This window comes from Ascaphus truei, chromosome 2, assembly GCF_040206685.1.
Source record: "Ascaphus truei isolate aAscTru1 chromosome 2, aAscTru1.hap1, whole genome shotgun sequence".
Taxonomy (NCBI): Eukaryota; Metazoa; Chordata; class Amphibia; order Anura; family Ascaphidae; genus Ascaphus; species Ascaphus truei.
Window position 1 is genome coordinate 293,137,052 of NC_134484.1, and position 27,857 is coordinate 293,164,908.

At 43.1% G+C, this 27,857-nt stretch overlaps 1 protein-coding gene across 1 annotated transcript in view; it reads right to left on the reverse strand.

Annotated features, from left to right (window-relative positions):
- Positions 1 to 20,993: 20,993 nt before the first annotated feature.
- The window catches only part of LOC142488221 (polycystin-1-like protein 1), a 97,698-nt gene continuing 90,834 nt past the window's right edge, over positions 20,994 to 27,857 (reverse strand). The window contains exons 5-7 of the mRNA XM_075588594.1: positions 25,383 to 25,502; positions 21,721 to 21,793; positions 20,994 to 21,124 (exon numbers count right to left, since the gene is read on the reverse strand). Of these exons, the coding sequence (XP_075444709.1) occupies positions 20,994 to 21,124; positions 21,721 to 21,793; positions 25,383 to 25,502 (324 nt within the window). The remainder of the gene's footprint in view (positions 21,125 to 21,720; positions 21,794 to 25,382; positions 25,503 to 27,857) is intronic.

Genomic DNA, 27,857 nt, shown 5'->3' on the forward strand with positions numbered 1-27,857 from the left:
TTCAGTACAGGGGAGGGGTGTGGTTTGCGAGCATCACCGGCATAACAGAATGGAGGCAGAGAATGGAGACAGGTAATGGGGGCATGGCAGGAAGGCAGGGAATGAAGGCATGGCAGGGAGGCAGGGAATAGAGGCATGGCAGGGAGGCAGGGAATAGAGGCATGGAGCTCACATTCTTGCTCCTTGCAGTAGGATCCAAAGGGAGGGGCCAATTTCACAGTGCGGCTCACATAGGGCCTGGCTGCCTGCCAAAAAAAACAGCAGGCCAGCAAGTCGCGTCAGTCCAAACGGGTAGGGGGATTTTTTTTGTTTGTTTGTTTGTTTCGGCGTGAGCAGGGGAATGAATTCAAAACTGCGTGGCCGCTTGGCAGGTCGCCAGCGGTCTATATCCTGTCGCCCCATGCGACCAGATTTGTCGATCACTATATATATATATATATAAATATATATATATATATATATATATATATATATGTATATGTGTTTGTGTGTATATATATATATATATTATATATATATATATATATATATATATATATATGTGTTTGTGTGTATATATATATATATATATATATATATATATATATATATATATATATATATATAGCAACTGTAAATATTACTGTATGTTCGTTTGCATGTCTTAAACAGGTCTGCAACCCTGTCTCTCTCCATTATCTCCCAGCACACATTAATAATTGTGGTGAATACCTAGTCTAGTCTCAACCAGCATAGCCAGTAACCAACCTCACACTGATAATACCCATCAAGGTTGAAACATGTCTGTGAGTGGGTTTACTGGCTTTGCATCTCATCCCAGCCTCTGTCTAAAAGCTGTGTTTAAAACAGCATGCATTGGCTTGAGGATTTGCTTGTGTAATACGAGCTTGAGACAAAAGGCGGCACTGTGTGCTCATTTGCATGTCATTTCCCAGAATCCCTTGCTGCAGTGGAAACACTGTGTGCTGGGCGATAATGGGGAGTGGCAGGATTTCAGACCTGTCTAAGACATGCAAAAGAACATACAGTAATATTTACAGTTGCTTTATGCTTTACTGTGGAGGGTTTTTGTCACCTATGTGTGTGTAAATATTGTGTGTGCGTGCGTGCGTGCGTGCGTACGTCATAATACTGAGTTAAGTTATGGTGAGTAAAAAAAGTGACAAAAACCCTCCACAGGAAAGCAAATATGCAAATACAACTGTATGCTCATCTGCATGTCTTAGGCAGGTCTGCAACCCCGCCTTTCCCCATTATCACCCAGCATACAGCACTTCCACTGCAGCAAGGGATTCTGGGAAATTACATGCAAATGAGCACACAGTGTCACTTTTTGCCTCAATAACCATTTTTAACATAGTTCCCTATAGGCTTAAGCTTGCTGCATGGTCACAGCTTTGAGCACAGCCAGGGTTAAGGTGCATACCCAGAAAACCACCCACAGACAGCTGTTTCGACCTTGATGGGTCTCATCAGTGTGGGGTTGATTTTAACTGGGTATGCAAAAGAGGCTATGGGATAGGCTATAACATAATACTGAGTTAAGTTATGGTGAGTAAAAAAAGTGACAAAAACCCTCCACAGGAAAGCAAATATGCAAATACAACTGTCCTGTATATGTCCCTTTGATAAAGTTGCATTTGTTGCGACGAAACGCGTCAAGGACGTAACCTACGACATTACATCATCACGTAGTGTGCTCCTTTACGGCCGGGGAGCACATGCAGTGAATTCAAGGCCAACTCTGATACCAAATTACTTTGGAGGATTTCGAGTGAACCGAAGGGACAGCGCTGTTTGAGTGACCATATCAAGCGAATTTTGGACTCCCTGCTGCAGTTTGTACATGCCTGGTGGTGATTATATATCACAAATTGCTTTATATTCATTTTAACCTTGTGAGTGTTTTTAATCCCTCCATCCACCCTTCCCCAACATTAAATGTTACAGTGTTACACTATGGGGCGTGCGCTCTCTGTTTTGTTTTTTCTATAGATTCTGCTGTGGAGCTGGTTACTCCATGTGAGAGCTGCCGTGGACCCCTGGGATCTGTACATTTGTTCTGGTGCTACAGTATTTGTCAGGACTCTGCACAGGTTTTGGACATTGGACTTTTTATATTTCATATGATATCCTGTGTTATCCATATGATTGGTCTAGTATAATGGTGCTTGCTGTACACTATTAATTGTTTTATTAATTTTAGTTGAACTATATATTTACATTTATTGTAATATATTGGTACACAATTATTCACCTCCTGGCGCTACTTTTTTCTTATATATATATATATATATATATATATATATATAAGACCAAATTTCCAGTATCACCTACTCTGTATATGCTACCGAAGGTTCACAAACATCCCCAAAATCCACCTGGTAGGCCCATTGTAGCAGGGATTGGTGGCATGAGTGAACCAATTAGCCGCTTTATTGACACCTTCCTATATCCTATAGTTGAGACTCTGCCCACATTCCTACGGGATACTATGGATGTGTTATCCAGATTGGACGAGATTGTGGTAGATTAAGGTGTAATTCTAGCAACCTGTGATGTTGAGGCATTATACCTCAATTAATCACAAAGATGGATTGGAAGCATCTCATAATTTCCTTACAATGACAACATTGACAAAACCATTGATAGAATTTTTGATGCAGCTGTTGACATTTACCTTGACGCATAATTATTTTCTTTTTAAGAATAAGTTCTACTTGCAGTTAAGGGGGACAGCAATGGGGGCGGCATGTGCCCCCTCATATGCAAACTTATTTTTAGGTTGGTGGGAAAGAGAAGTGGTTTTCTCGGAGGCAAATAGTGCCATGACAGATCGGGTACTGTTGTGCTTGAGATACATCGATGATGTTCTGATCCTCTGGCAGGGCAGTGCAGAGGATTTTGAGCGATTTGTCGCTGTGCTCAACCACAACAGTCTCAACATTAAGTTAACATCTAAATTCAGTCATACCTCAATCGATTTCTTAGATCTTTGTATCAAGATTGAGAGCAATGGGCACCTCAGTACTGATATTTTCAGGAAGGAGACTGCCACTAATGCCATCCTGCACGCCTCAAGTTCCCACCATTTCCATCAAATTGCCGGAGTCCCGACTGGTGAATTTATTCGCCTAAAGCGTAATTGCTCTGATCCCCTTATTTTTGAATCACGAGCAGTGGAAATGAAACACAGATTCCATAATCGAGGCTATAGCCAATCCACCATTAAGAAAGGATATGAACGCAGCAAATGTATGAGCCGGGTATCCCTTTTGAAACCCAAATTAAAACAACAGGATTCCAACAAAATAAGATTTATAGGCACGCACAATCAACAATGGAATCAAGTGCGGGAAATCCTTCAAAAACATTGGCCTATACTTATGATCGATTCAGATCTCAAACACAAACTAGGCCCTAAAGTGGAACTTACAAGCAGAAGATCACCAAATTTAAGAGATAAATTGGTCCACAGCCACTACACTATACCCAGCCCAACAACATTTTTGTCTACATTTGACAAGAAGGGTTTCTTTAAATGTGGTGGCTGTCCAGCTTGCAAGTTTATAAAACCAACATCCACTTTTAAGGATAGTAAGGGCATCAATGAGTTCACCATCAAACAATTTCTTAATTGTAGATTTAAAGGAGTTATCTACTGCTTAATGTGTCCTTGTAACAAGACATACGTTGGTATGACAACAAGGGAAGTACGCTTTAGAATAATGGAGCATAGTAGGAATATTAAAAATGCTAAGAGGGATTTAGAATCATTCAAGAAAATCACAATGGTAGCCAAACACTTTTTGCAGGAACATGAAGCTGACAATTCACTTCTTTCTGCATTTGCCATAGAGCGTGTCTCCCTGGGGATACGCGGGGGAGACTTTGAGAGAACACTCCTACAACACGAATGCAGGTGGATTGTCACATTAGGTTCAATGATCCCAAGTGGTCTTAACGACTACTTGGGTTTTTCTATGTTCCTATGATATGATTTGATTTCTTTATCATCAACTGCTTCTGTTTTAATGCATGTTCATATACTATCTTGTTTTTCTATTACAGGTGATACTGCAAGGTTTGTATGGAAACAATGAAGTAACAGTTTATATCTGAATATACTTTTTTAATATATTTTTATGGGGGTTTTCTGGTTTACGGGAATTAGGTTTTGATTGTTTTTTATATTAATTTATTAACAGTTCGGACAGTTTTCCCTACATACCGTCCTCTTTTTAGTTAAATATGCAGATATTCCTATTTAATTATTTGTTGCTTTATTGTTTCCTAATGGCAGTGATAATGATTTTTTCTAAATAGGATATGAGATGCTTTGGAAGATTTGCCTTAACTTTTGTCTCTTTCCCTCCTTTATCATAGATCAGCCTATATGTTATACTTTTGCTGGTTATCCCCTGTACCTTTTTTGAATGCCACAACACTGTCTCGACATGGCACTACTCTCCTTCCATGTATAAATATCTACCCACAAAAAAACCCATTTGGCTATAAGGGATATTTCTCAGGACGAAATTCCCCATACATATGCACGCAAATTTGCCTAATTAGGTGGCTACTAAGTCAGGATCTCATGGACCTACGATGTAATAAAGGATGCTGTTTCTATCACTACAGACAGGGTCCACTGACTGCTGTGAATCACTGTATGTTTGGGCACCTCAACATCTACTGCCCATGCGCGAGGATTTGTCTGTACCAACTCTGACCAATTATGATCAGAATTCTTCTGAGGGCGATTTACCCATTCAAAGATGGCCGCTGAAATCCGCAATATCAATTGCGCATATGCGAGAGGCCAGGGACAGCTCTTATGCGCTCGCTACGAGATTGTGACGTCACTAAGGGCAAAACATGAAAAACCACAACCAAGATGGCGGGCGCAACCGTCACTCTGCTAATGCGCATGTGTGGTGTTTTACTCACAATTCTCGCGGGACTAAATACAGCTGCTGATCGTAGAGATACTACCTGTCAGCACTAATCATCGAGGCAATTAATTGCATCTGTAAAACATGGCTTTTTGGCGCGAATGACGCGATTGTCTGCTACCTATTTAAATGCTCCTGTCACATAGCCATAGCACCACTCGTGAGGAAGCCTTTGTGGGCGAAACGCGTTAGTGGGCTATTTTTAACTTTTGCTGCTGCTGACCCTGCCTGCCTATTGTCTTATTCTGGACTATCACCATGTCCAACATGCCTGGACTTTATTTGTGGACTGTGCTGTGCTGATTGATGTTTGCAGTACTTCATTTTCAAGGAGCTGAGTATTTCTGTTTATCCATCCCACCCTTTGTTTTCCCATTTGCTTATATTTATGTATTTGGGTCACTAAATGAACTACTCTATATGTATTCCTTGCTCTAATACTTTTTGAATCGCTATAGGTTCATCCTTGTGTTATTGACACTTTCACTTCTATCAGTACAGCACTAATGTTTTTTCTGTGTATTTTTTCTTAGCTTAGCTATTTTGACCTATGATGTCTTTCAGCCATTAACATTTGGTGACCAGCCGGTCTGTATTGCTTCATTGCGGGAAACAACTTTTTCCCTCAGTGAGCAAGGTCTCTTTAGGGCATCATTTTTCATTTTTTTGGGTTCAATATATTATGTTTTTCATCAATATTTTTTTGGTTTTTTTTTGTCCACTAATTTATTTTTAGTCAGGTAGGCTCACCAGTCAGTTGTTTGTATTTCTGTTATTTTTTGGATTTAATTAAAGTACCCTTTTTATTTTTGCAAATATTTGTCTGAGTGCTACTTCAGAGGTTTCTTTTTCTTCTGTGTTTTCATATCTATATTTTTCCTCTAGCACCACCTACAGCTTATACTTTATTTCTGTTACAACTATATCAGTTATATTTCTCTGATTTAGGTAGGTTTATTTGACATTGCATTAATTTTTTGGAAGTGACGCGGTATTCACTTTTGTGTGTATGATATATATATATATATATATATATATATATATATATATATATATATATATATATATATATATATATATATATATATATATATATATATATATATACAGTGTTCGACAAACCTATACATTTGCTCGCCCCGGGCGAGTGGATTTAACCCCCGGGCGAGTAAATATTGGCCCAAGCAGCACACGTTTGGTACTAGGTGGCGAGTAGATTTTTTTGTGTGGCGAGTAGATTTTTTGGTGATTTGTCAACCACTGTATATATATATATATATATATATATATATATATATATATATACACACATATATATATATATATATATATATATATATATATATATATATATATATATATATATATATATATATATATATATACATACACTGCAGAATAAATGAGTTCTTCAGCATTAGGTTATTTGGACTAACAATTTATGTCATTGGACAAGCTTTCGAGAGTTTTCCTCTCTTCTTCAGGTAGGCAATACTGATACAAAGATTTCTACGATTTAGACAGGGATTGGGGGGGGGGGGGGGAAAGGAAGAATAAAGAATTCCAGGCACTGGAATGGTGTTAAAACTATGGGCTCTCAGTTTTGATACATGATACTCTTATGATACATGCACATGATACATAAACCTTGGCCCCCTGCAGAAGCACTTACCAAAATGCCCTCCTACTGTCTGTACGTTCCTCCTACATACCAATTAGACTGTAAGCTCCTCGGAGCAGGGACTCCTCTTCCTAAATGTTACGTTTATGTCTGAAGCACTTATTCCCATGACCTGTTTTTTATATTATTTGTTATTTATATGATTCCCACGGTTATTACTACTGTGAAGAGCTATGTACATTATTGGCGCTATACACAAAAAGACATACAATACAATAAAGTAAAATGTGCCAATTTTTAATATGTGCTTAAACTTCAGTTATTTTTGTAGAACTTACTGCCATTGATTCTCTTATCGTTTAATTAGCACATTTGTGGAGGTAACTGGGAAATTTCTAATCAGCAAACTATTTTGAAGAAGTTGTTGGACTACTGGAACTTTGGAATTTGTCCAATATCTAAGTTGGCATTTTATTAGAACGTTTTTAGTCAGCTGATTAATTCCTAGACTGCTGTCCTATAGGATGGATCTACATACACTGCAACTTAACTACGTTGCGAGGAAACAGCATTTTAAATATGTTAAATAAATTCGTTCGAGAAAATACGCTTAACATACAATTTCTCCAGTTTCATAAACTTCATATTTTTGTTACTGTACATTTTACCATGTTCTGTATTAAACCCCAAAACTACCAAATATTTTCTCTTTCCTCAGTGCTCATACTGATACTTGCATTTTTCAAACACACTATAATGTATTACTCAATATATGAAATGTAATATAACTATTAGCTGTAATTCAATAATTTCCTTGTCAAATCTTGTTTGTTTATATTCATTTCAAGGGGCCTATTCAATAAGCCCCAACATGTGTGATTGCCCCCTTCTGGGCTTATTGAATACGCTCCTAAGGAGTTCATTAAGTACAGTATAAAAATCAGCAATTTTGGTCATTCTAGAAACTGTTCTTTACAGATAGTTGTGAACTAAGCTTATATTTTTTGACAAACAAAAGCACTTATGTAAAAAAAAAAAAAAGGAATATTTACCTGAAGCCAACCAAAACTGTTACTGTCACGCAGACTAAACTAAATACTGCACAAAATGACCAGGCCAGATAAGCACACCATGGAGGGAGAACTGTATGCCCATAGTGAACAGAACTTTCAAACAGGCTACTGTCATCTATAAAGAAATTGAATTAGATGCAATTAGCAGAATTAAATGACATAGAAACATTAAATCATACATATTACATACTGCGGATGGATATGACTGTTCACCTATATATTTGTGTCCTAAAAATTGTGAGGTAGGTGCACGAGAGTAAATATTATAGTACACAGAGAGAACCCAAAGAAAAGGGCTCAAAGAACCCCACTATTTGCACTCATTACCATAAATCGCAAATTAAGTTCTCCTGTGGTCCAACAGCCAGATCCAAACCAGGGTAAGTAAAAGCGACCAAAACAAAAAAGTTTTATTACATGAATTATTACAAACTAAATTGTTAAAATTGTTAAAATTCCCCACGGAGGAGGTATGGACATAAAGGGAGTAAGGGCTACCAGATTGCTATAATAGAATTAATAGCCAAAAACTCTCTTCTCTCCTGCGATCCTTAGGTCATATCATAACCACTATCTCCTGACATTGGGAGTACTTCTGTACTCTAGATACAGACTAATCACTCAAACTAATGTCAGCTCTATATGTAATCAGGCTAGGTACTCCCTGTATCCAAATCAGAGCTTAGTTAACCAAATAGTTTCCACTGTAGAAATGGGTATGTATCCCATTTCGTATGCTAAACAACCAATGATGGGTTAACTCTTATTATAGGCTTAAGCAGTAAAATTCCGGGCATTACTGAAATCCCTGCCCTCTGATTGTTCAGAATTTTTGACAACTTGCCAACTCACCTCAAAGCAGAGATGCAGGGGCTCGCACTGAGAAAAAAACTGGCAAGTTTAAATCTTAACTGCAGCAGCCCTGCTCTCCTCACTGATCACACTGAACAAGCAGCCTCTCCCCCCTCTCTCTCACAGCTGCTAGTGCTGTCAGAAGCTGCAGTGTCCCAACTGGTAACTTTGTTGCTTGAAATAACGTAATGTTTCTAACCACATCTATTGCCTGTGCTACTCAAAGGTAATTTGTATTTCTTTTTATTTAGTTGTAGTTAATATCACAGTCCCCCCACTTCTCTCCCACATCCCCCCTCCATCCACCTCTCCCCCTCCATTCCCCCCAATTCTCCCCCTCGCCCCTTTTCTCCCCTCTCCCCCCTCACCTCTCTCTCTCCCCCCTCACCTCTCTCTCCCCCCCAACCTCTCTCTCCCCCCTCACCTCTCTCCCCCCTCACCTGTCTCCCCCCCTCACCTCTCTCTCCCCCCCTCACCTCTCTCCCCCCTCACCTCTCTCTCCCCCCCCAACCTCTCTCTCCCCCCTCACCTCTCTTTTGGAGCATCATGAGGACCGCAGGGTCCTACCAGAGGGGCAAGTACCCGTAGCTGCTGTGGTGGCAGCCGCTATTCAGCCCGGAGTGCAGTAGATCCGTCCAGCTCCGGGGCTGCAAGGACATGACGAGAGTGCTAGTGACCCCCCTGTCATGGGTGGTCTGGTGCCAGGGGTTGCGGATGAGGTAGCAGCTGCGGCTGCCAAGCGTGCCGTCCCTGGGCTCACTGCTCTTCTGGCTACATGGGGGAACGGGGGGTTAGCACTGCGGAGCGTGTACAGCTCCTGACAGCAGTGCTCGGAAGAACCCACAACTCCTACCTTGAAAACAGGGAACAAGGTCTTTCCCGGGTGGATCATCACAGCTTCAACAAGTTCGTGGACAGCACAGATGATCTCGATGAGTTCCTGAATGACTTAGAGACGCAGTGTTCCCGGTTCTGTATTCCAAGAAGGATGGTCAGACTGCGACCACTGTTATCTGGCAAAGCCAAACTGCTGTGATGGGTATTCCACGCATGGATGCCGATGACTACGGTCATGTGAAAAGCAAACTGCAAACCCAGAGTATGCCCTGACTCCCAAATCGTATCGGGGCAAGTTCCGGACGGGGTGGTACTCCCCGGAAAGTCATACAGCACCTATGCCGGTACGATGGCTTTGCATGGGACTCAATGGGTGGAGGGGAATGGGGTTACAAAATTCCATACCCTGCTGGAATTATTCTTTCAAGAGCATCTGCTGCAGCAGTTTCCCACAGATGTGAGGGGATGGGTCTATGACCATAAACCTCAGAACTATGAGGATGCAGCGAAAATGGTAAATGAGTATGTGGCCAGCCGAGTTGCAATGAAGGACCCTGTAGCACCCAAAGGTGTGCTAACACTACCGCTCAGTGGACACACCAGCCTGCGGCAGCAGACAACGCACCCAAGGCTGCAGAGTTCAAACATGAGAGGCGGTGTTACTCCTGCAATAAGGTTGGACATCTCAGGCCAGATTGTCTGGACCAGTCCAAGGGACCCCATCAGGGGAAACGCTCCCCAGCTGCGAGGCCGGTCACCCGTGTGCGTCTGGTACACACAGAGGAGCCAAGTAGAGCCGTGGAACCAGCCCAAAGAGGGATGCCCATTGGAGAGACTGCACTTGCCACCTCAGGACCAGCAGTGGAGAGCGGAGGACATCAGGTTGCTCCAGTGAGGATGCAGCCCAACGATGTCCGGCAGAAGCATCTGCAGAAGGTGACCACCGGAGACCGGCAGGCGGACGGCTTGCTAGACTTCGGTACAAAACTACCTGGATCCGCTGAATAAATTCAGATAGGTCTTCCCCCTCTTTCTGGCTAAGATGATAGTACTTGGACCATAGCTTGCTTTCATTGTCTTCTACGCCGTAGATCCGTGTTAGTGACGTCATCAGCTTTTGCGCTTTGTCTTCTGCATGTTAATCCCTGTACATTTTTATCATGGTGGATGCGGGAGGTCAAAGACACTCAATTATCATCTAAAAGTGAAAAAGGATTGGAAATAGTCCGCAATGTCCAAAAATGCACCATCAGCTCACCAGTTAGAAAGGCTTAAAAATGTTTATTTAAACTACATAAAAATGAGAAAAGGGACAAATAAAATACAAATACAAACACCTCCTACGCGTTTCATGCTCTAAGAGCCCTTTCTCAAGGGGCTTATCCCCCTTTTCACTTTTGCATTGCCCCACGATTGGTTAGACGCACTGAGGATCAGAGGGCACGCTACATGGGAGTTGGTGTTCATCATTTTCTCCCTTGTCGATCTCACGAAGGAGGGGAGCATTTACCGGAATGACCGGAAGTGCTCTTACGCACGTCCGGCACTCGGAAGCTCCACGCTGTTGATGTGAGGAGGCGCCGCTGATTTCGGGACCTTCACGTCTACACTGCCAGCAGGACAGCCTAGTGGAACATAAGGAGCGCTACAAGAGGGATCCACAGAGATATCCATATTGTTTCTCTGTCACGTTTATATCCCAGGTAGCGGTGTCCATTGAAGCTCCTTCACTGTCTGTTGCTGTCCTCAGTGATTTCTTCTATCAACACTCTACTCGACACCCACGTATTGACTTTCCCTCGTTACCCACCCCAGTTGTCCACTATATTATATTATTATTTCTGTGACTCCCTGTTCTAGAGCTTCTAGTAGCTTTGCCCTTTATGACTCAATTATCATCTGTCTCTTTACGGGGTCTGGGCAAGACCCTTTCTCTAGAACCTGTAAGGTGTAATCCTTCCATGCATCGAAGTCCTCTTCACCTGCAGGAGTAGGTTTGACCCCTGAAAATATTTTCAACTTACAGTTTTGCTGTGGTGAAGGAGGTTCGTTCTTGTTAACTCCCAGCTGCTGTATTTCTTTGGCCAGCATTTGTAAATCGCCCGCATGGTGAGAGCTGGGACTGCCCATACTCAAGTGGCAGATGGAACAGGATATGACACTGCCTTCGTCTCCACAAAGACTGTCGGGGGACGGTGGAGACAGACGCATAGCAACCTCTTGTAAGTCGGTATGAGAACCACAGGGTTCTGATTTCACCTGCCCGTTAGAGTAGATAATAGGACACCCGTTACTGAGCGCTCCATGGAACCATAAGTTGGATGGACCTCCATCTGCTACTAAGTCTTGTCCTCCACTTACTAAAACTGAGCACCACACTCCGCCTGTGTCAGTGCAGAAGCCTAGGATTTTTGCATCCCTCAGTCCTGAGTACTGACCCAGTAATAGGCATATGTCATAGGAGGAGGTATTAGCGGGGACTTATCCAACAGTGAGCGTCTGTTGAGGCGGGACTTGCTTCTTCAATGTCCATTCGTAAACCTCCTGGCAGGAAGGTAATGATAGGGCGAGCGACATAATTTAGTGACTAAGTTCTGGCACCCCAGGTCTGAAATCTCAGCAGCGCCTCCAAATGTAGCCCTGCTTCCCCCTAAACAAGAAGGCTTCCAGTGTTGCCGCTACCTGTTGGTAGAACCAAAGCCTCCGCAACTGGGAGCCTGGGATATACTTATCGTCTCTGCGCAGTGCCTCCACTGGCGCGGGATCCCAGCATAGTGGGAGAAGCCCCTCACTGGAACTAATATACACAATAATTAGACACAGGTATATTATAACAAGGTTTACTAAACACATATGAAAATATAGAATCCAACATAACACGGCCCTGCAAGACCTTCACATTCTGGGTGTAACCCTCAAAATCCTGGAGTGCCTGAGCACTTAACCCCATAGTGTCCACAAGCCAGTCCCTCCTCCAAAGAGTATGTGTGGGATAGCGCACTTCCCTTTGCGTAATGGGGCCTGTTGGTGCACATAAATAATACCTCCCTGGTCTCAGTCCAGACCAGATCAACTAGTAGGAGACTCTGTGGATTCGCGATGTGGTTCTTCACCGCAATCCACCGGCGAATCTACTGCGCAGATTCGTAGGTGGATGCCTCTGGAGGCGCTTCCAGCTGGAGGGTACCCCTTTAAAATAGTCTCTGTTGGAGTGTCCATGCTTTACACACAGGCAGCAGGCTGCATTTCACCTTCAGAGCGCACTTCAAATTCAGAGATAATGTCCTGCAGCAAATGTCTCTCACTGACACACTACTGGGGAAAGATCCCTGCAGCATACAGACATACTGTACACCAAATACAGTGACTCAGGGGATCTACCTTGGACCTGGGGGAGGGGAATCTGGCCTAGTCAAGGGGAGCACTGCTCCCTGGAAAATACCATCACATCCTCACTATCCAGATCACGCTTCCCCTGGTCTTTCTTGGCGCCAAATGTATCAACTACTTCTCCGCATTCTCAGGAGCCATATTGGTCCTCCTGCAACACACCCTTCCCCGGCGCTCTAACACGCTTCCCCAGTGCTCTCACATGCTTCCCCGGTGCTCTCACACACTTTCCCGGTGCTCTCACAACCTTCCCCGGTGCTCTCACACCCTTCCCCGGCGCTCTCACACCCTTCCCCGGCGCTTTCACACGCTTCCCCGGCGCTCTCACACGCTTCCCCGGTGCTCTCACATGCTTCCCCGGCGCTCTCACATGCTTCCCCGGTGCTCTCACCCTCCCACACACCACTCCCTTCTCGCTGCGGCTCTCACTCACACAGGCCGCTCCCCATCCCCGAGAGCACTCCTCCGGTTCTCTCCGCCTCTCCCGTGAATGTCACAGCACCTCCTCACCGGAGCGTCTCAGCCTTGCCGGGGGTCACGAACACCGCTGAGGAGCCGGAGGAGGAGGAGGAGGAGGAGGAGGAGGGCGGCCGGTACCAGGAGGAAGAGGAGGAGCGCGTCCGGGTGCAAGGTGAGGAAACACAGGGGAATGGGTCCCCGACTCCCCCCCTCCCTCCCCATTGCCCCTCGACTCCCCCCCTCCCTCCCCTTTGCCCCCCGACTCCACCCCTCCCTCCCCTTTGCCCTCCCCACCCTTCCACTACATGCCCCCCCTGCCCTTCCACTCCATGCCCCCCCTGCCCTTCCACTCAATGCCCCCCCATCCTTCCGCTCCATGCCCCCCCCCGCCCTTGCGCTCCATGCCCCCCCGCCCTTCCGCTCCATGCCCCCCCGCCCTTCTGCTCCATGACCCTACCCCGCCCTTCCGCTCCATGCCCCCCCCACCCTTCTGCTCCATGCCCCTCCCCCGCCCTTCCGCTCCATGCCCCCCCGCCCTTCCATGCCCCCACCCCCGCCCTTCCGCAAGCCGGGTATATCATCTAGTGATATATATGATATATATATGATATACTGCTGCGGCCAAGTTTATTCGAGCATTTGCCTGTTCTTGGCTGCAGCAGTAGCCTGGCGCGCGCCCGAGTGTGACGGGCGCGCGCCGAAGCAGCGGAAGAGCGCCCTCCGATCGGGGCGCTCTCCCTACCGCTACCGGGTCCGCCGGGTCCCCCGGAACCCCCTGCCGCCGTCCCGCAGATCGCGGGACACCAGGGCTCCCTCGGGGAGCCCTGGACGCGCGTGCAGGGGGCGCAGGCTCCCGAAGACGCGTGACCGCGGGGCAGCCACAAGCAAGCCGGGAAATATCCCGGCTTGCGGTACCGGCCACACTTTAATAAAGTGTGTCGGTAGTGTATAGGCAATTCGATACCGTATAGTGTATAGGCAATTCGATACCGTGTTAAGACGAATATCAGCTGCAGCAGTCCAAATGGTAGTCAAAAAATTATATTGTGGTAAGCAAGACATAATTCCAATATTTTGGTCCGCAAGCGGGACCTTGCGTGACATCACCTTGAGAAAGGTCCCGCTTGCGGACCAAAACGTTGGAATGATGTCTTGCTTACCACAATATATTTTTTTGACTACCATTTGGAGTGCTGCCTCTGATATTCGTCTCAACACGGTATCGTATTGCCTATTTTACCATATAGGATCTGCACCCACCCTATAGACTTACCAGACAGAGTGCCTACTGTTCCTTGTTATATACACACATATACAGTTATGTCCAGAAATAATTGGACACTGGCACAATTTTCATAATTTTGGCTCTGTACGCCAACACAATAGATTTGAAATAAAACAACCTAGATGCAATAGAAGTGCAGACTTTCAGCTTTAATTCAAGGGGTTGAACAAAACTATTGTATGAAACATTTAGGAATTGAAACCATTTTCATACACAGTCCCCTTATTTCAGGGGCTCAAATGTAATTGGACAAATGAACACAATTATAAATAAAATGTTCATTTTTAATACTTTGTCGAGAATCCTTTGCAGGCAATGACTGCTTGAAATCTGGAACGCATGAACATCACCAAATGCTGGATTTCCTCCTTTGTGATGGTTTGCCAGTCCTTTACTGCATCTATCTTCAGTTGTTGTTTGTTTGTGGGTCTTTCTGCCTTAAGTTTTGTCTTCAGCAAGTGAAATGCATGCTCGATCGGGTTGAAATCAGGTGATTGACTCGGCCATTGCAGAATATTCCACTTATTTGCCTTAAAAAACCTCCTGGGTTGCTTTCGCAGTATGATTTGGATCATTGTCCATCTGTAAAGTGAAGCGCCGTCCAATCAACTTCGCTGAATTTGGCTTAATCTGAGCAGAAAATATATCCCTATACACTTCAGAATTCATCCAGCTGCTTCTGTCTTCTGTCACATCATAAATAAACACTAGGGATCCTGTGCCATTGTAAGCCATGCATGCCCATGCTATCACACTGCCTCCACCGTGTTTTACAGATGATGTGGTATGCTTCGGATCATGAGCCGTTCCAAGCCTTCTCCATACTTTTTTCTTCCCGTCATTCTGGTATAGGTTGATCTTAGTTTCATCTGTCCAAAGAATGCTTGCTGTTCCAGAACTGGGCTGGCTTTTTTGGATATTGTTTGGCAAAGTCTAATCTGGCCTTTCTATTCTTGAGGCTTATGAATGGTCTGCATCTTGTGGTGAACCCTCTGTATTTGTCCTCGTGAAGTCTTCCCATTGTCACGGGAGACTTCTGTGGCAGGTAGGATCTCAGTGGCTGGAAAAGCAGGAGCGTCGTAGGGGTCACAAGCAGAGATCAGAGGCAGGCGGCAGATAGCGAAGTCAGGTAACAAGCAGGGGTCCGAGGCAGGCGGCAGGTAGCGAAGTCAGGTAACAAGCAGAGGTCGGCAATGAGGAGACTGGAACAGGACAGGCGGGGCAGGACAGGTCCGGGAGCAGGAACTGAGAACGGGGAGCAGGGAATGAGAACGGGGAGCAGGGCCTGAGACCGGGGAGCAGGGACTGAGACCGGGGAGCAAGGAACAAACAGGGACAAGCCAGATTACCAGCAAGGGCCTTTACTAAGAACAGAATCAAATACAGACGGGTACAGATCAGGATCAGAGACAGAGGCATGTGCATAGGAATCTGACTTGAAACAAAGGCAATTGAACCAACCAGGAAGCAGAAGCTATAAAAGGACAGAGACAGGAGCAACAAGAAGACAGACAGGCAGGCAGAGGAACCCAGAGGAAACAGAAGACAGTAGCACACCCAGTGGACAAAGAAGAACTATGGCTAAGCAGGAGGTCTAGGCGACACTGACACCCATTATGGTAGACTTGGATAATGATATGCCTACCTCCTGGAGAGTGTTCTTGGCTGGATGTTGTGAAGGGGTTCTTCTTTACCATGGAAAGGATCCTAAGATCATCCACCACAGTTGTCTTCCGTGCACCTCCAGGCCTTTTTGTGTTGCAGAGCTCACCAGTGTGTTCTTTATTTCTCAGAATGTAGCAAACTGTTGATTTGGCCACTCCTAATGTTCCTGCTGATGGATTTTCTTTTTTTTTTTGCAGCCTAGGGATGCCCTGTTTCACTTGCATTGAGAGCTCCTTTGACCACATGTTGTGGGTTCACAGCAACAGCTTCCAAATGTGAATGCTACACCTGGATCAACTCCAGACCTTTCACCTGCTTAATTGATGATGAAATAACGAAGGAATAGCCCACACCTGTTCATGAAACAGAGAGTGAGGCAGGCGGGTGATTTCCCATGAGAGCTGCCGTCTGTGAGCCTGTCCGTCTGCAGTGATGGTAGAAGTGAAAAGACACGAGAATACAGGCAGGTGGAAAGAGGGGATGACTTGGCAGGAGATCCAAGACGCAGGAGCAGAGAGTGACACCAGCTAAGCGGACCGGGTGCAGAGTCCGGCCAGCGTGAAGGTGCCCACACCACCACCAGATCAGGAGGAGCAGCGAGATAGGGGACGACTTGGTAATCTAACTAAGGCGCTGTACCAGAACTGAATCTCTGCTAGGTGGATGGAGTGCAGAGTTCAAGCAGTGTGAAAGTCCCCAAAATATCTCAAGTAAGAACAGTGCAAATTGATGTATTTTTATCTTCCAGCTGCATATCATCACGATTACCTACTATTTGAACTTTTGGTTATTACACCATGAAGCTCTGACAAGTAATCCATTAGAGACTATCCTTATACGAACTGAGATTTACATATTTTTTCTTATTTTTATTCATTTCAATTGACGATAATTCATCTATTTAACATCATATGTGGTGATATCCACAGTATAGCGGAATACTAAAAGTACAATTTACTTACTTTTAGTTTACAATATACTTATTATACACACACCAAAACTGCGTATAAATTTGGAATATAGATACTGCAAGTCTTACCCCACAAATTTGGGTATAATCTTGTATTTGCGCCAAATGCAGTAACATATATATGTATATGTATATATATATGTTATTGCATTTGGCGCAAATACAAGATTATACCCAAATTTGTGTGGTAAGACTTGCAGTATCTATGTTCCAAATTTATACGCAGTTTTGGTGTGTGTATAAGTATATTGCGCCTTGGATCTCCTGCCAAGTCATCCCTTGAGAAAGGTCCTGTTTGTTGGACCGAAACGTCGGTGAGTGTGCCAGTTTTTTACAATATACCTTTGGATATTGGATTATTGTGTGTGCTGTCTCTTCCCTGCTGCGTGGTCCTAGGATATATGTTCTGCCTGGTAAGGAATATACACACACACCTTTTTTTTCTGCGCAAAAACGTAGGGATACCATGTCCTCAAAAAAAAAATTGTGTGAAGCAATTAAGTCTGCGTATGTGCGAGGGCTCATGCATGCACTGACAGCTACTGTTTTAATTGCTTACACCAGGGATGAGCAAACTTTTAAGTCAAGCCCCGATTTTCATCTGTGATATTTGTCATATCCCCCTGTCTGATGTAATCAAAAAAGTTATTAAAATCGGTATACAATATAAATGTGAATACAAATACATAAAAATACTTGCACATTTCAACATTTTTTAAATAGCAAAACATGACAAATGTATTTTTTTTTTAAATAAATCAGTGTAGTAGTATAAGATAATACTGACTGCAATTTTTCCCTATCAATTTTTTCTCTTACACTCCCCTCCTCCTACTGTACCTTTCCTCTCTCACCCCCATCCTTGTCATCTCATTACCTTATCATCTCATTTCCTCACCCCCTCATCTCTCACCATCATCATGTCTCATCAATCCTCCTCATCTCCCATCCCCTCTCATCCTCATCCCCTCATCCCCTCATCTCATATCTGCTTTGCTCATCCCCGCTCCTCACCCGTTCTACTAACCCCCTTGAATTGGCTTCGGTGGAGGACCTTGGGAGTGGAGTATGACAGTGGGGTGGCAGAAGTGGGCGGTTGGAGAAGATTAAGGCGGCCCGCCAGAGCAGAGCAGGACGGCAGAGGATGACGGCAGGGGAGGAGCACACTGTAACAGGGGCAGACACCACAAGTCAGTGAAGACTTCTGGTCAGACAGCTGGGGTGTGTTCCTCCCTGGCCATCGTCCTCTGTCAAGGCCAACTCCTCTGCCGCCCTGCCATCATCTTCTCCTGCTGCCCACCTCTGCTGCTGCCACTCTGCTCACACAAAATTGCTCACCAGTTTGTGCACCCAATTGGCTTACACAGTAGCATTTATGTGAGTGATCTTTTATTCAACTTTGTTATAAATTGCATTTTAATTTTTGTTTCATTTTCTGCGCCCCATATGTTGTGTTTTTATACTTTTTTTGAGGTTATCCTGATGGTTACACTGAAAGGGATGGAGTAGAACACTGAACTGATATGTATTCTGTTTTTCAGTATCTCAATTATAAAGATACTGTAAATGTGGATTTGTACAGAAAGAATGGGTTTGCTGTCTTAATTAAATGTGTCAATAAAAAATACAAGCGGTGTATATTTTTAGTTACTTCAATTTAGCCCATTCTGTTGGTCAATATAATGTTAATAGCAGAGCTATACCAACATAACAGTGTGTATAATGCTTAGAAACTGCTCAGGTAGCCTTAAACATATCAGTTTTAAAATCAATCATTTGATCTACCTTAGTGGGACATTTTAATGATGATTGGGATTAGAGAGGGGCAAAACTGTAAAAATCCATTTTGAATCTTCCGTTCAAAATTAGTTCCGTGGTATAAAATCAGTCTGTGGATTATTCCAGTTTCAATCCATGCGGATAATGAATCCAAAACAGTAATTGGATACAATCCACATGGAGTCTGACAATCCAATCTGCGGACTCCGCAATCTGCTGGAGGATTCAAAGAGTACAGTTCATGGATTTCGCAATCCATTGGCGGATTTTTAACAATCCTCCAATGGATTGCGAAATCCGCTGATTGGATTGTCAGTGATAAACAAAATCTGGAAAGACGAATCGCCCTTTTTGAGACGAATTTGTGGAAATCCCCGGACCAAAAGGAACTGCCCGATCCGCAGTGGATCCAATCCGCAAATTTTTTTTGCCCATCTCTAGTTGGGGTGTGGACAGGATAAAGCTCTTGTAAATATTGAACAGTAATGACTTTGTGAAAGGAGCCAACAACTTAAAAGAAAGCTGCTTAGATGCAATTGTGATAAAGCTAAAACAACTGTCAGGGTCGCCTAGACCTCCTGCCTAGCCATAGCTTCCTTGTCCACTAGGTGTGCTGCTGCCTTCTGTTGGCTCTGGGTTCCTCTGTCTGTCTGTCTTCTTGTTGCTCCTGTCTCTGTCCTTATAGCTTGCTCCCTTTTTGTTCCTGTTCTCAGTCCCTGCCCCCAGACCTGTCCTTGCTCCCCTGTCCTGTTCCAGTCTCCTCGTTGCCGACCTCTGCTTGTTACCTGACTTCGCTACCTGCCGCCTGCCTCGGACCCCTGCTTGTTACCTGACTTCGCTACCTGCCACCTGCCTCGGACCTCTGCTTGTTTCCTGAATGCGCTGTCTGCCGCCTGCCTCGGACACTCTGATTGTGACCCCTACTACGCTTCCTGCTGTTCCGACCACCGAGATCCTACCCGCCACAGGAGTCTCCCGTGACAACAACTATATGAATCGGATAATAACTGATGTCAAAAATATCAGTGTGGAAAGGCCTACAACTTAGTAATGTATACCTACTATTTGTTCTGGTGACTGACTTAAATGTGAGCATACAGTATCATTCTTCATAGAGACTGCAAATACATTATTCAATATTTTATATTATAATATGTTTGCTTCCTATAATTTTATTTTGCTATGAAAAAATTATACCTGATGAATATTTAGAGCAGATGTCCTTTGTGCTGTGCTTACAGTTCTTCAGACCACCAGGCCTGTGGCCATCGGAACTGCAGTCTTCAAATCCACTGGAGCTGTGGTTGGAAGGTAATGGGCTTCCCTTCTTACTCCTTTTGCAACAATTTGCAGAGTGAATACTCGAAGGAAAAGAATCCCTCTAAATAACATAACAATTGTGAAAAAATACATATATAAAATAATATTTACAGAACACAAAAGAATTCAAATCAAACAATACACAAGGATGTACTGTACTTTTGAGAGCAATAATATTTACTGTGCTCTTCTCTCCATCACCATTTCCTACTCAGTTCAACATCTAGGGCCACTTACCAAGCACCTCACTTGAAAATGCGTTTAAAGGTGTCTTGAGGTGCTGAGTTTTTTAATGGAGTAGCACTGCTTAGTAAATAAGGGCCAAAATGTACTTCAAACTATTCCTGACTTCGCAAAATTTTCCCTTTTCATGTTATAATACATCTTACCTCCCAGTCAAGTGTGTGGGCTATAAAGACCATATATACAGAACGGCTATAATCCATATAACAACTTCCATGCCAGAAAACACCTTCCTGCTTTCACATGAAAAGGCCATAAAGGGCTATATTTACTACGCTGTGTTGGAAGATGTCTTAGAGCATAGCACCGCTTGTTAAATAAGGCCAGGAATCTTTGCAATGATAAAAGACATCTGTTTCACTAGAGTTCTGAAGAAAAGATTGAAAGCTTTCAAGGCAAGCTTTCATTGTGATTGCTATCTTTAGGTCTGCATAGAAAAGTATAGCTATATAATAATACAATACTGGTAGTGGAAGAGAAAGAGGGTAAAGAAAGAGAGTAAAATATACTGTATGTTGCGAGCCTATACAATATGGTTGCTGTCTTAGAATGAATATGACATGATTCGTGCCTCATATTTCTTCTTCCAGGCATCATATGCCCAGTGTTGGAAATGTTGCCAAGTCAAGTTGGATTCAAACATGGCATCTGCTGCTGATAATGAATTATGATTACCTAAAATACATAAACATATACCATTTTAAAAAAAAATTCTTGGGCCATTAAATCCCATCCCCACGGTCACGTCATAAATGTCTTTGCAATCTAATGAAAATTAAAGCAATCACCATTTTATATTTTTTACTTTTGACAGCAACAATGCTATTACCTAGTAGTGTATATATTAAAAAAAACAAGACAAACCAAAATGCATTTAATATTGTTAAATGTAAAAATATATAATCTATGAGTTTTGACTAAATTATGAATAACGCAAATATTTTTGGGGAAAAAGATTTGGATGTGGAAAATTTTGGCCCAATTTTACTAACCGGTTATATTTCATAAGAACCTTCTAGTGCCAGAAGACTCCTTTAAACCCATTAATTTAAATGGGTCATAAGGTGTCTTCCAGCACCAGGAGATTTCTTACAGAGTAATACTGCCAAGTAACATTGGCCTTTGGGTTTAATGTTTAAAAATATCTACAGGCATTGTTGTAAACTAAAAAAAAAGTATTAATAGTAAACTTTAAAAAATACAACAATAGTAAATAAGTCTAAAAAAGTGTATATATATATATATATATATATCTGTAAATATCATGTTACCCTCAATGGAGTGTATTTCAAACTCTTTTGAAGCTTTATATATTTCTTCACCAGAATCCTTAATCATTTTTTTCTAGAACAAAATAGAAATGTGTTTAGTACATCATAGTAGATATTGCCAACATCAATATTCTTTCCCATATTTGTTTCAGACATGCACGAAGACCAACATTTGGAGGGCAGACCTTGTTTAGTGGTATTTGTTAATATTTGCAGCCATATACTGTAGTATTGTAGTACTGTAGCCATATACTGTACAATAAAAAGAAAATGTATTTGGAGATATATATATGTGTGCTCATTTGCATGTCATTTCCCAGAATCCCTTGCTGCAGTGGAAGTGCTGTGTGCTGGGTGATAATGGGGAAAGGCAGGGTTGCAGACCTGCCTAAGACATGCAGATGAGCATACATGGCATTCGTACAACCAGCCCTTCGGGGCTGGGGTGCACCCGCACAACCCTCGAAAGAGGGGAGACGATGCGAACTCCCTTGCGGGCCTCGGGCCAGAGGGAGGAAGAGACGGAGGAAGGCATCAATGTCCCTGGAGACCTAGTCTTTCGGGCTGAAACCTTCAGGGAAACTGTGCACTGAGGGCGGGTCTGACTTCGGTTGGACAGTCCAAGGGCAAACTCCCTATCCACTGAAGTGGACTGGGATCCAATGAGCGAGAGGGTGTACCCTCTCGGGAGAGAAAAAAAAAAAAGCTGTCTGTGGTGGTTTTCTGGGTATGCACCTTAACCCTGGCTGTGCTCAAAGCTGTGACCATGCAGCAAGCTTAAGCCTATAGGGAACCATGTTAAAAATGGTTTTTGAAGCAAAAAGTGGCACTGTGTGCTCATTTGCATGTCATTTCCCAGAATCCCTGTGATGGAAGTGACGTGTCGCCAACAACTGGATGTGACGTGACGCAACACCTCGGAGAGATACCAGGAAGCAGAGAGCTGACTACGGAGGCGTTTCACGAACCGATTGCGGACCGGAGGCGGGGGGTGAGCCAGGTGTCCACAGCGATTCTCTTCCATCACATTGTTGTGATACATGCGTTATTTGAATGTTTTTATTGTAAGTTTGCATTTTTTAAGCCCTATAAAAGTTACGTTTTTTATGATTGGTCTGCACTATGGATACTTCTTCTTTTTTTCATGCATCACTGTTTTGCTGAGATTGGAGGTCTTCATCCGCTCTGAACCAGAAGCTCTTCTTCTCATCCATTAATTGCTCCCTGTTGCCCGTTTAATACTAAAATCTTGTGAGTAGGCTGTGCATATGAGCCAAGAAATACCACAGAGTGTATTCACAATTGTTTTATTGTCTACACTTAGATTGTTTTTTGTTTTATTTCCCTTATAGCTCCCCCTGGATTGCGAACGAAATTCTTAAACTTTTATCATTAAACGGAATTACACTATAGTTGTGTCCTCTACCTTCCCTTACATGTGCATAACTAACCCGTGAGACGAAGGACGTGTGTTTGTAAACTAACCGGAGCGATCCTGTGGCAGATTGGTGTGGAGTGTATTTACATCTTGGATGTCTGAGGAGGAGGTTTGAAATATCATACAAAGTTCCAGATCCCAGGGTGGATAAAAGGCATTTAATTTCTAAATAACTGTGAGTGCATATCTTACCATTGGTGGGTTGTCAAGAGTCAGGACATACTACCCTATGATAAAATCCGTTGTATCGGAAGAGACGCTTAGGGTCACGTGGTCTAACTGAGCTATGGTGGTGGAGTAGCCCATACGCCAATTGCCAGTAAGGGGAAGTTATTCCCTGAGTCGCACGCATTACGCAATACTGACTGAACTTGCTAGGAATCACAGGCTGCTCTTTTGGGTTGCCGGAGGGACGATCTACCGAGTGACACCAGCAGCAGTGAGGTCTGATGTGACGGAGCTAGCGGTTGGCGAGCAGGCTACATGTTGGCGCATGGGTTCATCCATACAATGCTTTATTTGCATTGACAAATTGTGAGTGTGCATTTGTCTTGTTCATTGATATTAAAACTTTGTTATTGGATTTTACACATGGATCGGGCGCTTTTCTTCTTTTTTTTCCTATAGATATTGCTGGGAGGTTGTTGACCCCAAGGAAGAAGCAGCCCGGACATTCCAATATCCCTACAAGGTTTAACCCATCATTGGGTGAAAGAACATTTTGTGCAAATTTTTATTTTTCATTGGTTTATACATTTTTTTATTGTATTTTGCATATTTTTATTTTTCACATTTTTTACTCACATCCTATTATACATTCACCATCAGAGTCCTTACACCACAATTATCCTGTATATAGTAATTACAGGTCATCTATGTTGACTATTTTTGGTGAATTGTTTGTTACTGGGAGTCTGCTGTGTGGCTGGTCACTATCATAGGCACTGTCCAGTTATATATATTGAAAAAATATATATATACATATCCACTTCTCTGCCTGGACATTTCCAGTGTAACTCCTGTTAGGTGCAGATAGTGGAGGGGTTAATTCCTTCAATAAGGTCTGTGTGTGTTTTGCATCATTGGATTGTGTCATATATATTCAGGGGCGGGCCTAGCAACTACCAGAGAGTGTCAGCCTGAGAGAAGGATACTGATTGGTTTATCTAAAGTGAGTGATCACCAATAAGTATTCAACCAGCTCTGTTAAGGGGCAGGGTTACAGCCACTAATCTCAGGTTATAAATATAGGCACTCTCCTAAATTGGGGCTGGGATTTCATTCTTACTCCTCCCCTGTGGAGTGAGGAACATCAACCTCCACCACATAAGGAGATGGAGGAGTGGACCACCAAGCCTGATATGGGCCTAAAGTTAGAGTCAGGGCACTGACAGAATGGGAAGATAGAAAAGGATACCTCTATGCTGTTTATATCATCTGCAAGCAATAGAGAGTCAGTTGTACCAGAACCAGTGTGATTCACTATCTGCTGCTGTGCAAGGAGAAGTGTCAGTATGGGCCATCTCCTGCTCATCACAGAGGATCCATATTGTCTGGAGGCGCTGCACCAAGGAAGATCAAGGTAAACTGCACCCCTGTCCTGGTTCTCCCCACACCACCGCAGAGCACTCAGCCCTCCTGTTTACCAACAGGTACAGCACAACACCCTGAAGTAGTAGCTAAAAGAGCATACTCACCCCAATCTCACTTAAGGGGGGGGGGGCGTACAAGGGCTATATATATATTTGGGACGACTCTGGGGATTCCTTCCCCTCCTTGTCCCTCTCTCCCATCTCCTGTTACTCCCTCTGCTCCTTCTCCCTTGCCTTCTACCTCTCTCCCTTTGCTGCAGCGCGTGCCCCGCAGGTCTCGCATACCCACACGGTCCTTAAGCCCTTGCTATGATGCTCCCCACTCCCACTCACCCGCGGTGCCCGCAGTGTAATATGTCATGTGTTGTTCATCTGAGGTTGTATTTACCTCATTTAAAGACCTGCTAAGGAACAAGTGATTGTTATTATGTCCTGATATGTAAAACCATAAAATTCAAAGAGGGTGTACTTTCTTTTTCACACCAATGTATACACACACACACATTTGTAGCGGTTTATGAGTTTATTTACCTCTTAAACCACATAAATAGAAACGTTTAAGAAAAAGGTACCATGCATAATATGTGCCTATTAGTAAATGCTTCAACCAAATTGATAGGAGACAGACTTACCTCACTAAACCTGAACAGAAGGGACAGTAATAGCGCTACTGGATAGATTGCCAGGGTGGCTTGCAATCCTGATATCATGGAAACAGTAGAAATGTCTATAAAACCCAGTTCAGCTGTGTACTTAAAAAAAATGGCAAAATTAGAAGACTGTAAAGATGTACAGTATGTGTGTAATTCTTAAATATAACAAATATTTAAATGCAAATTTTTTTTATAAACTTTGCTTTCCAGTTCCTTGTAAATCAATGAATAACTACTTATTTAAGTAGTAAATAAGTATAAATAAGTTTAAAAATAATAATAATAGTAATAATAAGAAGTAAATAAGTTTAAAAATTTGGAGCTACAATGTTTACATTTAATATTTGATTTCATGGAAGAGAATAAAACACTATATTTACCGTTTTCAAGATAAACATTTACCCACATTTTTTCTGGATGTCAGTTGTAAATAAATGTTAACCAGTACTACTGATAATTTGCAAATATGTAGAAGAGAGCACTGAAAGAAAATGTAAAACTAAGTCATATTACATTTCCTGAATAATCAGAATTTCTAATTCAGGGGCCTACTGCACCGACACACTTTATTCGAGCAAATACCCAGTATGTACCTGGCAGATACCTGGAATGCGCCGCTCCTCACCTCTGACAAGCCCCGTTGCGTTTGCCTTCCCAGCCTGGGTTCATGCCTGGCTGACGGGCGGCTGATCTGTTAAATGATAATGATTAGGATTTAATAGGCTGCAATGCTTCGCGTGTCTACCAGATGGCATAAATTCATGAATTGTAATGCAGTATATATATATATACTGTACAGTATTGCAGCCAGCGGGAATAAAATGCTTCAATCCCTGCCTGGAAAATACCTCAATGCACTCGGGCAGAAAACAGTCACAAACCTCAATACACACGGGTATACCCGAATTCGTGGGACTAGCCGAGCTCGAATAAAGTGTGTCGCCAGTGTATGCAGTAAACTGCGAGAATGGCCATTCGCCAGACTTAGAACTCTCCATGTTTTTGGCGGATTCCCCTCGCAGTATGCAGGAAAGTGCGCACATCTGTGAGAGGAATCCGGCAGAGAGATGGCGAGCCTTGGCGAGAAGGGCTCCGCTGGCGAGATCTGTCAGCAGAGAGCGAGATCCGCCTCTCTCTGCACAAATCTCGGCTGCAAATAAAAAATGTGTACATAATAATTGGATTACTATTGTAGATGTGCAGGGGGTCTCCGGAGATGAACCGCGTTGGTTTTATGTCCGGGGACCCCCTGCTTCCCGAGATACAGGTCCCGTTATGAGGTGCCGGTATCTCCTATGCATTGAGATAGCCCGATCACGTGACGTGGGACATTTCCATTCATAGGAGATACTGGCACCTCATAAAGGTGCCTGTATCTCGGGAAGCAGGGGGTCCCCGGACAAAAAACCAACACTGTTCATGTCCGGAGACCCTCTGCACATGTACACTAATAATAAAAATACTGTAATGCTGCTTCATTACATTACTGGCTATCCGTTAAGGCAATGAAGGGCTTAAGTCACAGTAGCATGTTTATTGGGGACAATGCCCCCCAATAAACATTGCAATACACAACACAATCAGGCTCTGTGCCCCCAACAACACCTAAACCCCCCTTTAATACATTAACCATACTAATTTTTTTAGGCACAGGAATGGTACTATAGGCTGGCGGTGGCCCTCGGGTGTTGCCTGCAGTATCAAGTCTGTGCCCCAAAAAAATTATTACAAAACACATAAATACTTTAACATAAATACACCCCACCCTCCTACCCACCCCTGTGAGGCATAACCACCATCACCCCCAACACATCGGGAGGCCTACCGACCATCCCTTGGGGACAATACCCCCTACCCCCAATACCCACATTCAAAACAATACACACACCCGCAAAAAACATAACAATTATTAATAAACTATACATAACCCACCCACACCATATAGCAAATATATTGTGGTGTTACTTAACCCCTTAATAACAATAACGGTTAATAAGCACTAAAGTAATTAATGGGTTAAGCCACCCTTTACCCATTCATTTGTAGAGTGGCTTCATCATTCTCTTTATATATATATATATATATATATATATATATATATATATATATATATATATATATATATATATAATTTTACATATATCTTTATAAATATATGTAAAATATATGTATGATTAAGCAATCTACAAAGAAATGGGAAAGGATATGCATGTAGCAATTTAAAACATCCGATCTGCAATTGACAACATCACTGCCAAATTAAAAACAAAGCCAAATGAAAATAAAAACACATCTCATAAGAGAATACAGCAAGCACCTATTCAAAGCAGTAAAGAGTAAAATTGCTATAAAACTTACAATTGAACAATGTGTACATGAAGCAAATAATATTTCCATCATGTACACAATTTCAATCAATGGTCCAAAACAAATACACGATTGAAAGTAAACATT